Source organism: Triticum dicoccoides, chromosome 1A (assembly GCF_002162155.2).
Source record: "Triticum dicoccoides isolate Atlit2015 ecotype Zavitan chromosome 1A, WEW_v2.0, whole genome shotgun sequence".
Taxonomy (NCBI): Eukaryota; Viridiplantae; Streptophyta; class Magnoliopsida; order Poales; family Poaceae; genus Triticum; species Triticum dicoccoides.
In genome coordinates this window covers 81,201,156-81,212,642 of record NC_041380.1, presented here as the reverse complement: position 1 = coordinate 81,212,642, position 11,487 = coordinate 81,201,156, and the positions used below count along the sequence as shown (strand labels likewise).

Below are 11,487 nucleotides of genomic sequence, written 5' to 3'. Positions count from 1 at the left end.
CTCCCTCCTCGTCATGGAGAGCACCGGGATGATGAAGATGGCCACCGAAGAGGGATTCCCCCCTCCGGCAGGGTGCCGGAACGGGTCTAGATTGGTTTTGGTGGCTACGGAGGCTTCTAGCGGCGGAACTCCCGATCTATTCTCCTCCTCGATGTTTTTAGGGTATATGGACATATATAGGCGAAAGAAGTCGGTCAGGGGAGCCACGAGGGGCCCACGAGGGTGGGAGGCGTGCCTCCCTGCCTCGTGGCCACCTCGAAGCTTCCTTGACTTCAACTCCAAATCTCCTGGATCACGTTCGTTCCAAAAATCACGCTTCCGAAGGTTTCATTCCGTTTGGACTCCGTTTGATATTCCTTTTCTGCGAAACACTGAAACAAGGGAAAAAAAGAAACTGACACTGGGCTCTGGGTTAATAGGTTAGTCCCAAAAATAATATAAAAGTGCATAATAAAGCCCATAAACATTCAAAACAGATAATATAATAACATGAAGCAATGGAGACGTATCAGTATATACCACGTGTTTGAAGATTTGAGCTGAGGCGTGCACCCGTGCCTACCTACTGCAACTGATTGCTGATTGTTCATGGCCAATGGGCCGTAAGCCTGATTGTCGATGGCTTGAGGACATGTGTGAACATAGTAAAACTGTTAATGATTACAGCACCCGAGCCTCAAACCCTAGCGATCAGGAGGCCGCTCGTCCATGCGTGATCTTGCGTGGAGGCGGTAGAGCATGAATGACGAATGCACGACCAGGGCAACAACCAGTGAGCAGAGCTAGAAAGCTTTTGAACTAGGAGCTCACTCCACTTTATATATGAGGACCGCTCTGCGTCGCTCAACCGATCTAATAGGCTGATTAGTACCCTTCGGAATGTCAGATGGCCTTCCCCAAAACCATTTGGTCATATGTCCATCTTGTTCTAGTCCTTTCTTCTCCACGTGTCTTCCCTGCCCCACGTTGTGCGCATTGTTATTGTGCTTGACGCTCCTAGGGTTGTTGTTCACGACACCATGGTAATGTACTTCCAATCTTCCATCACCCTCACATCGGCGAGCTCACCATGCCAACACTAGATTAGGCCCCCACAACTAGACCTACAACAAGTGCAAGTTGTCATGGCGTTATCGTGCGGCCTCGTAGCGCACGTTCTTCCCTTGTCGCAACACCGACACTGGCCATGTGGTACCATCCCAACACGACAGTGGCCTTGCAGCTCCGCCGCCCAAGGTTTGATGAACTTCTAATTAATTTGTTTTATTTTGTGATTTTATAATACATGGTTTTCTTCTTTATAAACTCAGCCACACCTGAAAAAATCCCATGCCTCCGCCACTGGTGTGAGCAGGCCTTCACGGATGAGGAAGTCGAGGAAGAGGTGTTTTTTTCTAAGGAAAGGAGGAGGCATGGGTGATTTGTCCGGCCACCAATGATCACAAGGCCAACACCTTCAACGAGGAGATCATTGACATGAGTAGCTAGTTTGTTAGTTTTCAGCTATGCACGTAGATGAAATGCCAGGTATGAAAACAAGGATTTGAAAATGAGTCTATGATTACAATGGTAAAATATGAGGAGTGGGACGCTATCCGCAAACGCGTCCAACGGTCCGCAAACATATAAGGATTCGTATTTGTAAACTATAATTGCAGATGTTGTAAGACACGATTTAATATACGACTGATATATCAACCACTTTATATGTTCTATTTTTTTCTGATAGGTGCTCTAAATTTAATTTAAGTACAACCATAGCTACAAAATGGATCTCGAATCCAGCAAAAGAGTATGACAGCTAGGCGGTGGGCTGACTCGTGGGCCCTGCTTGTCGGCTGAACTGTCCACACGGGCAGCTTTCCCCTTGCATCGCTCGCGACACCCCTCCCTCCCGTCCTTTACTTTTTTTCCTAGGGAGAATAGCACCAGGAAAACGGCGGCCATGGCGGCAGCTGCGGCGGCGAGCGGGGCGACGGCGGCGGTGGAAAGCGTGGTGGTGGTGCACAACGTGGCCAAACGGCACAACGTGGGGACGCTGGCGCGGAGCGCGACGGCCTTTGGCGTGGCGGAGGTGGTGGTGGTCGGCCGCCGCGACGTCAGCGCCTTCGGCAGCCACGGATCCACCTCCCACCTCCGCTTCCGGCACTTCACCTCCCTCGCCACCGCCTGCGCCTACCTCAAGGCAATTTTCTCTCCACCTCCGACACACCAAATCCCCCTAACCTCCACGCCCTCTCCCTAAACCTTAAACACTAAACCCTAGCCACCTTTTCCGTATCCCCTCTTTTACCTTCCTGTGTGCTGTTGCTTGCAGGACAAGAGGGGGTGTGACATTTGCGGCGTGGAGATCACCGACGACGCGCTGCCTGTGACGGCCCACCCGTTCCGCAGGAGCACCGCGTTCCTCTTCGGCAATGAGGTTCGTTGGATCCTCTTGTGTCAGTACTGGTTACGAGTGCTGATGTAAAATTAACTAGTCTGGTATGCGATTTTTAAGAGGGGGGCCCGGATGGAGATTACTCAACTTCAAATAGTCAACATATGCAATCACAAATGTGTCATCGCCGCGCATTCAATCATTTTGTACTTTCCATATTGTGCAAGTACCATGTCAGTGTCTGCTGATTGTGTCATTGTTGTAAGAACTAGCTTAACCCAAGTGCAATGTTAGAGGAGAAAATACCTTCCTTGCAGTAGGCTTTCATATCTGATACAAAACTTCATTGGGTATTTGCTTAAAAAATTGTTCGGCTACATGAAGACGTTAACCACATATGCAAGACGTGGCGTAAATGCTATTTTCGTTTCCCCCTCTCTGAATATTGGACCTTCATATCTGTGCAACTTGAACCCGAATGGATATTAGATCAACCATGATGTAATCACGATGTTTCCTAGTTAATCTATCTGTAGTTGTTGCTGGAGCAGCGTTGCCACCTATGTCATGAAAGTAAGGAATTGCGCCCATGAGTCTAAGATCATTTGAATTGATTCATGTTGTAAACAAATTGTTATCTCAAGACTTTATGTCATGTTAAACATACTTAGTATCACAATCCTCCATGTTTCTGGATTAGCATATTTTACTGTTCAATTCAATTTTTTCCAGATGTTAGAAAACTTCTTGTGAGTTAGATCTTTCCTGAAGTTTGCTGGACAAGTTTAAAAGCTGAAGTGGACATTGTTCATTTTTGTTAAGAAACACTGGTAGCAACTTGTGTGCCCGCTATTCTAATTAATTCTTTCCAATGTTTGTTGTGTCCAGTAGGGTACAGGACTCTCACAAAAGGAGTGTGAGGTCTGTGACTTCTTCGTCTACATCCCTCAGTATGGTGGCGGAACTGCATCACTCAATGTTACCGTTGCAGCATCGATTGTTCTCCACCACTTCGGGGGTAAGTTCCTATCCTTTGCTTGATGCGCGATGAATTTTTAGCACAGGTCAAGTTATTTGAACAAGATTTAGGAATTTTTAAAGCCTTTCCTGTGTATTAACTTCACTCTGTTCTAGAACAGAGTATGGAATTTCCATGTTCTGACTCTAAGGGCCAGTTTGCAGTTATTATGCTGTGCTATGGAGTCTTGTTAGTCAGTTCCAGTAAGACTATCCATCTAAACTATGGAGTACTATTGATCAGTAATCATAGTGGAATCAAGGGTACAGAGTTGTTACATCTAAAAAAGACACATTCAAAATAATTGCTGCATGGAAAAAATAAATACATGGAGGAAGGAGATTGAAAGGAATCACAATACCAAACAGAGCCTAAGTAATCGTGTTATCTATGCTAACCATGTTTGTACAATTCTTATTGAGTTAGATACTCTAGGTGATAAGTTGACATATAGAACAGACAGGGTGTTAATCTCTAAAAACGTCACATATTACATACTTACATGTTTGATTCAATCTTTTTTGGAGTTTTTCATGTTCACTTAATGCTAAAACCAAAGTGATTTGCACGGTTGCAAATTGCAACACATGTCTCGTATCTTCTGTTACCTTATGTACATGAGCTCTCCATCAATACTTCAATCATGTGTTCATAGGAACAGTCACAGAACTTCTCTTACATACTGTTAGTTTGTTTTATTTGTATGTTACTCCATTTGACCAAAATATTCTTCAACTAGTACTTGTTTCATACATCAATAATCTGGACTATTGTGTTACTACAAATTATCAGATGCCTAGTTTTGTCTTAACATTCGTGAATCTTGATGTGTAAGTTGATTTTATAAATACACGTAAATCCATGAATCTAGCCCGTAAGCTAATTTCCCTTAATACTTGTCCTACTTGTACTTTTTTTACTAAAAAGCTGGTAATGGCAAGGAACCACTGAATTTTTATTTTTATTTTCATAATCAGATAGGCACAGACAGAGGAAAACTATGTTTACTGGGATTTTATGGCAGCTAACTTAACAGCAGTGCGTTAATTTCTTTGCGTATATGTAGAGTTGTAGACCTTGTTCAGTTTATACCTTTTAGATATTGTATAGCGATCTTCCCTCCAGAATTCGTGTTGCCATTTTTCAGGTGATACTATTTTTGGTTTTCAGCTGTTTCATGTAATTACTTGGCAGTTGAGGCTTTTGTCCTAATCCCCAAGCTTGTTAGAAACTGTGGATGAAACAGGTGGTTAGTGTTACAAAATGGATACCACCAAGTTATGTACTCCTTCCATTTCTAAAGCGAAAGCCTGTAGATTGGGCCCTAAGTCAAACTTTGTAAAGTTTGACCAAGTTCATAGAAAAAAATATCAACATGTACAATACCACATAAATACAATTTGCGTATGTGGAAGATGAGAGATAAACTTTTTTTTTAAGTTTCATGAACTTTAAAACCTGGTTATGCAATCCAACTTGTATTAATCAACAGAAACTCAACTTTCATAAGTTGTATCAGTGACCTCACCAGAAATTCACATGCACCTAAGTTTCCCAGGAGCATTTCCTTACTGGCTTTAGCTCTGTCTACTGTATAGAAGCAATAATTGTCGTTAGAGATAATTCTAAGCTTTTAGCACAAGTACCCTTTCACAATCCAAGGAAGTTTTGGAATTAATCTTGGAAAGGTGTTTACTGCATTCTGAACATGGAATTTGCATTGACAGGAAGTATGATGAGAAGTAACAGAGCGTTAGAGCTTTAATTCTGGCGATGGAAGTGATGGGGAAGAATTAGGTCAGGATTGGCGATTTGGGGCTTGGGCACCACTGGGAGGTGGTGCGGCCAGGGCAGGAAGCCCTGACTCAGGGGAGCGATTATGCATTGATTTCTGGATCATGTTGCTGCCTCGTTATTTAGAGGGTTTGCGGTTGCACAGAATCTTAATTTGTTGGAGCACAAACTGAACAAGTGGAAAGTAGTAGTTCACCCGTATCAATAGGAACACCAAACTAGGTACCATAGTAGTAATTCCCCCATTAATAGAAAGACCATTCAAACCAAGACTCTTCCCTGATTTGGAGAACTCTTTTAGAAAGTTGAGACTGGCTCATGTACCACAGCTTCTGAACTTGGATGTGGTTGTTGGCAGCGTGACTACGATGCATCTAAGTCTGGCCCCGCAGACAATAGACCCTATTCTGCACTTGTCTAGTATTTGGTTATATTTGCCAACTCGTGGCCGAAACCCTGAAGGTGTCGAACAGGCTGAAACCTATTGGCAGGGATAAGACACAAACAGCTGCCATTGTTGACTCTGAATTTTACTGGAGAATCTTACCACTCCACTTCTATTGAGAATCTTACCAATCCACTTTTATTGAACACTAGTCTTTCTTGTGCTGGAGTGCTTGTGCCCAGTCATTCTACACACTGTCATTGTCGACTGATTACTATTTTTGCCTGCCTTTCTGCAGTCTGGGCAGGCTTTCCTGAAAGAAGCCGAGAAGGCAGTAAATTTGTGGTTGCTGAGAAACCAAAGGGGCAGTCGAGGGGGCTCTACTGCTCAGATTCAATAGAAGACGTGATTGAAGAGCGAAAGGCACGCAGAGAAAATGCCTGCGATATATTCGAGGAAAATGGAAGTAGCCATCCGCAAGAATCAAATGGTCTAGGAATGATGTTTACAGACTAATCTTATCTCTGCTTCTAAACAAGCCCCTGGATGACAAGGGCTTGATATGGTGAATTTGTAATACATAAGACATGATGTGGCACTGGTTCTATTTTCACCAAGGGAGGGCAGAATTTTTTATAATATCTTTGTTGTTCCAACAAAGGGGGGAAGGAGCAGAAGCGCAATATATGCCTCCCCTAAAAAATGACTTGTGATATCAGGGACGGGATTAAAAACGAGTGCCTTCAAACTTGGGCCAAAAACTACCGCTCCTTTTTGCTATGAAATTTTGTGACATGATATACGATTTATGTTATGCAGTACAAGATTGTTGCGTGCTGTTGGAAATTTGTTTTACCTTTTTGTATGTAAACTTCGAAGGGTTATATTCATCCATCTTTTACGAGTTTCCTTTGCGGACCTCTGAGCGCGGCTAAAGGTCAAAACTTTGCGAGGATGAAATTGTGTGGATATCGAATATTTTGACGGTGTGAAAGCACGAGTTGGGAGCATTTGCAGATCCTGGGAGGTTGAGCATGCGGATCCGGAGCATTTGCAGATCCTGGGAGGTTGAGCATGCGGATGCGGTCAGCTGCAATGTTTGAAGCAGTTTAACTTGCTCCTTTGTTTTGGTCCAAACTACTCCATCAAGTCCATGTAAATCGGACAAATATGGCATAATGTTATAAGACGAGAGCTCCCAGCCAGGTATCTAGTTTCTCCCCTTTTAACCGAGCACTAGGACGTTTTCCAGCTTTGCTCCAAAATGTCAAGCATTGCATTGTTGGACTTTTCGGACGCTGGACTTTCCGGCTGCGAACAATTCGCACTCTGCACAAGTTCTACTGCCGAGAGTAACTCTCGACGTATGGTTTCCAGCTTGTTCCAAGATCATCCTGCGCCGGAGTCCAAGGAGCCCGCCCACGCGACCGCCGCCATGGCGACGCTGGCGTTCGCGGTGCGCCGGCGCGATCCAGAGCTCGTCGGCCCGGCCGCGCCGACGCCTCGTGAGACCAAGCGCCTGTCTGAGATCGACGACCAGGACACGCTGCGTGGGCACGTGTCCTTCGCCCTCGTCTACCGCGCCCGCGTGATGGATGACGACGACGTCGCACCGGTTCACCCGGCCGGAGTCATCCGGCGCGCGCTCGGTGAAGTACTGGTGCACTACTACCCGCTGGCTGGACGGCTCAGAGAGGCGGAGGGGCGGAAGCTAGTGGTCGACTGCAGCGGTGAGGGGGTGATGTTCGTGGAGGCCGACGCCGACGTGCGGCTGGAGGAGCTCGAGGGGGCCGGGCTCAGGCCGCCGTTCCCGTGCATGGACCAGCTGCTCTTCGACGTGGAGGGCTCCGGCGGCGTGCTCAACTGCCCGTTGCTGCTCATCCAGGTATCTGTAATGGTGGTTAATTTGCATTTGTTGAATGCATGAGTTAAACGTATGTACTGTCCTATCATGGTCACCAGGTGACTCGGCTGCTCTGGGGCGGCTTCATCTTCGCGCTCCGCCTCAACCATACCATGTGCGACACCATCGGCATCGTGCAGTTCATGAACGCCGTCGCCGAGCTCGCCCGCGGCCTCCCGGCGCCGACCGTCGCTCCCCCGTGGTCCCGTGAGCTCCTAGAGGCGCGCAACCCGCCTATGGCGTCGTTCCCGCACCGCGAGTTCGACCTTATTCCACCGCCGGCGCCGCCGGCCGGCGACATGGTCATGCGGTCCTTCATTTTCGGCCCCTCCGACCTCGCAGCGATCAAGAAGCATCTCCCTCCTCTCGTTCGCGACAAGGTCACCACCTTCGAGGCGCTGGCGGCATACCTCTGGTGCGCCCGCACGGCGGCGCTCGAGGTCCCGCAGGGCGAGGAAGCGCGGCTGGTCATCATCGCCAACTTCCGGGCCTTCGTCGAGCTGGGCCTGCCGGGCGGATACTATGGAAACGCGTGCGTGCCCCTTGCCGCGCTGGCCGACGCCGCTGCACTGCGCGGGGGTGGCTCGCTGGCTGACGCGGTGGCGCTGGTGCGGCGGGCCAAGGCTGCAGTGACCGCCGAGTACGTGCGTTCCACGGTCGACGTGCTGGTTCTGCGCGGCCGGCCGTTCTTGGCACTGCAGAACCTGTTCGTCGTGTCCGACAACCGGCACGCCGGGTTCCACCGCGTCGACTTCGGGTGGGGCGAGCCGGTGTACGGCGGCCCGGCCGACACTGTCTTCGGCGTGACCTTCCTCGTCCCCGTCAAGGACCGTGACGGGGAGGACGCGATTACCGTGCCGATCGTGTTGCCACGGCCGGCCATGGAGCGGTTCGCGGCGGAGATGGAGAGCCTGTGCAAGGCGTAGCGTGTGCCCGGGTCGTCCCTGTATGTATTACGACTCAGTACGTGCGGCATGCGGCTTGCAGGGCTGGGTTGAAAGTTTTTTGGAGCGAGCGGAGGCTGCTCTGAGTGGATTCTTCGCTGTGTCGACTATGTTAAAGACTACTCTGATGTCGCATGCTCTTTGTGCAAACGGTGTTTGCTTTGGAGAGGACAAGGGGGCGGAGTTATTCGGATGTTTCTCCCCTTGTGGTGGAGACAACTCAGCATCGATGCCTACCTTGCCCCCTATATTGTCTTCCACTGAGGGCGAGTCCATGGCCGTTGTCGTGGCTCCGACGTTGAAGATCATGCCTGAGCTTAGGGAGCTTTGTATGAGTCTGTCAGTGAAGAATATGAAGATAGACTCGTCGGCGACCTCATGTGAGGAACATGACTCCTCTTTGTCATGTGTGCATCTGAAGAATGTGGATGCGTGTGGTGTGTTGGCACCACCTTTTGAGAGCCGCTTGGTGACTGATCGCTCGACATCCGCCAAGACAGATGGTTGCCTCGTGAAGGTGAAATCAAAGAGAAACAAACGCAAGAAGTGTGATGGCAAAGAGAAGGCATACGTGATTTCATGATGGGTAGTGCTCACTTTCTCGTGTCTTCGTCGTGGCTTTGATCTTCTGAGTCGTTGCATCGATGTTCTCACCAAGTGTTGAGGGTTGTGAGTGTTGTGTGTTAGGAGCATTGGGTGGGCAGTGTATGTGTTCGTGGTGCTTCGTGCTCTGTGAGTAGCCCTCTTTTGGGTTGTTTGTATCGGTTTTCGCCCAGTTTTTCGTAAATCAACTGGGCAATTCTCTTCTTCTTAATTAATCGATAGGCAATTCTTTTGCCTCCGTTTCGAAAAAAATAAAAAAGGATCGCATATGGTATGTCAGTTATGTCATGACATGGCCCGGCCCAGGACGACGGCCCAAGGCCGCCAGGCGGAGACTGGACAGGGCGTTCCGAGTCCAGGATAAATAGGGAGAAGTGCGGCTGGACACGTCAGCGAAGAACGGAACTCATCTCCCTTGCTTTTCCTCAATTCCTCCTGTATCTGAATCCCCTTGTATCCCCATCTGCTTCCTCTGATTTGAGATATTGTAAGCAAGAGCATAACACTTGGTATCAGGAGTAGCTTCGATCAGATTCGAGTCGCGCATGATCCGTTAGTCCGATCATGGTTAGCGGTGGAATCATCTGCCGCTGTAAATCCTATCCTTCGGCAGGAACTGACGTTCGATTTGGTCGAACTGCTGCCAAAGAAGCGGGGGCCTATTGCCGTTGAGCAACAGATCTCGGTGGCGATGGAAACAGTGGAGCAGCAGGCGGTGGCGATCAACACCAAGCTCGATTCCATCGTCGAGCAACTCAAGGGCATGACCGCGTGGATGCAGACCATGGATTCCACGGCGAAGTTGCTCACTGCCTCGGCCTTCCTCCTTCAGCTTCATGCGGATGATGCTACGGCGCGTCTGGAGGCGCTTGAATCGCCTCCGGCTCGTTCCTCAGGTCCAGCCAACACCAGTGCGCCAACCCCAACCGTGGAGGTGCGCACTTACAGCGTGGATCGGCCCAACGGGCACGACGGGCATCACCAACAACCGAGGCTAGTTCTCGGGGATCATCGATCCTCAGATCTGCCACCGGCCAACGGCATGCCCTTACTCTGCACTTCAACTGTTTGACCACGGGTCTCTGTCAGAGGATAGACGCACATCCCACACCACTCACCGCCCTCCCTTTGGTAGTACCTCCAAGATAGATTTTCCCAAGTTTGACGGAGAAGATTTCCAAGCTGGCTCGATAATTGTGAGATTTACTTTGAGATTTATAGTGTGCCCGAGGCCATGAAAGTGAAGTTTGCTTCACTGAATTGCGTGGGTAACCCAGCGCTCTGGCTGAAAATGGCTCAGAAGCGCCATAGTTTTGTCCATTGGAGGGATTTTCGTACTGTCGTCCAGGAAAAATGGGGCCGATATCGACACAAGTTTCATATGCGTCAGTTATTGTTGCTCACCCAGTCGGGTTAAGTGACTATACTCTAAAATTTAACACACTTAGACACCAAATTTTGCTCGCTTATCCACATACAAATGAAGTTCTCTTTGTTGAGCGTTATCTTGCTGGTTTGCATCCTGAAATTCGTTCTTCTGTCATTTTACACCAACCGGAAGACGTGGATACTGCTAGTTGCTTGGCCTTGTTGAAGAAAGTGGAATTGGAGCATGAAAAGATCACGAGTTCCAGCAAATATCATCACAAGTCTTCTTCGAAGCAAGGGTCCTCATCAGAAAATAAGAAGAGCTTGCCAGCATTAGAAGATACCCGCAAAGTGTTAGAAAAACTGGACACCTTGCGTGCATATCGTTGGGCAAGAAACTCTTTTCACATGTGGCGATCCATGGGTGTGAGGCCACAAATGTCCCCGACAAGGTTCCCCTTCATGTGATGGAAGAATTACTTTTTTTTTCTAAAAAAGATTGAGCTGAATAAAAATAAATCATGATATGTGTTGGGGAACGTAGCATGCAATTTCAAAAAATTTCCTACACTCACGCAAGATCTATCTAGGAGATGCATAGCAATGAGAGGGGGAGAGTGTGTCTACGTACCCTCGTAGACCAAAAGCGGAAGCATTTAGACAACACGGTTGATATAATCGAACTTCTTCTAACTCCGACCGATCAAGCACCGAACGTACGTCACCTCCGAGTTTTGCACACGTTCAGCGCGATGACGTCGCTCGCCTTCTTGATCTAGCAAGGTGTCGAGGAAGTAGATGAGTTCCGTCAGCACGACGGTGTGGTGACGATGATGGTGAAGTGATTCTCGCAGGGCTTCGCCTAAGCACGACAAAACTATGACTGGGGGTGTAAACTGTGGAGGGGGGCGCCGCACACGGCTAACGATTGTTGTTGTATGTTCTAGGCGCTCCCTCCCCATGTATATATAGGTGGGAGGGGGAGGGGAGCACCTATGGGCGCCCCAAGTAGGAGGAATCCTACTTGGGGTCCTCCCCCAATTCGGCCCCCTTCCTTATTTCCGGAGGGGAAAAAAGGAAGAGGAAGGAGAG

The 11,487-nt window shown here is 48.4% G+C and overlaps 2 protein-coding genes across 2 annotated transcripts; both read left to right on the top strand.

The window, feature by feature from the left end:
* Window positions 1-1,883: 1,883 nt before the first annotated feature.
* On the top strand, window positions 1,884-6,414 carry LOC119364420 (putative TrmH family tRNA/rRNA methyltransferase). Its single transcript, XM_037629896.1, has 4 exons — window positions 1,884-2,185; window positions 2,318-2,422; window positions 3,272-3,398; window positions 5,876-6,414. The coding sequence occupies exons 1-4, from the start codon at window positions 1,946-1,948 to the stop codon at window positions 6,091-6,093; spliced, it is 690 nt and encodes a 229-aa protein (XP_037485793.1). The 5' UTR covers window positions 1,884-1,945; the 3' UTR covers window positions 6,094-6,414.
* Window positions 6,415-6,834: 420 nt separating this feature from the next.
* LOC119266514 (benzyl alcohol O-benzoyltransferase-like) lies at window positions 6,835-8,596 on the top strand. Its single transcript, XM_037547787.1, has 2 exons — window positions 6,835-7,462; window positions 7,540-8,596. The coding sequence occupies exons 1-2, from the start codon at window positions 6,842-6,844 to the stop codon at window positions 8,404-8,406; spliced, it is 1,488 nt and encodes a 495-aa protein (XP_037403684.1). The 5' UTR covers window positions 6,835-6,841; the 3' UTR covers window positions 8,407-8,596.
* Window positions 8,597-11,487: the final 2,891 nt, after the last annotated feature.

What these genes read in the sequence shown, in the direction of transcription:
- LOC119266514 (XM_037547787.1), top strand. Translation starts at nt 6,842, where the DNA reads ATGTCAAGCATTGCATTGTTGGACTTTTCGGACGCTGGACTTTCCGGC. An exon ending in GCCCGTTGCTGCTCATCCAG is followed by an intron (nt 7,463 to 7,539) that starts GTATCTGTAATG and finishes CATGGTCACCAG; the next exon opens with GTGACTCGGCTGCTCTGGGG.
- LOC119364420 (XM_037629896.1), top strand. Translation starts at nt 1,946, where the DNA reads ATGGCGGCAGCTGCGGCGGCGAGCGGGGCGACGGCGGCGGTGGAAAGC. An exon ending in CGTTCCTCTTCGGCAATGAG is followed by an intron (nt 2,423 to 3,271) that starts GTTCGTTGGATC and finishes TGTGTCCAGTAG; the next exon opens with GGTACAGGACTCTCACAAAA. An exon ending in TGTTCTCCACCACTTCGGGG is followed by an intron (nt 3,399 to 5,875) that starts GTAAGTTCCTAT and finishes GCCTTTCTGCAG; the next exon opens with TCTGGGCAGGCTTTCCTGAA.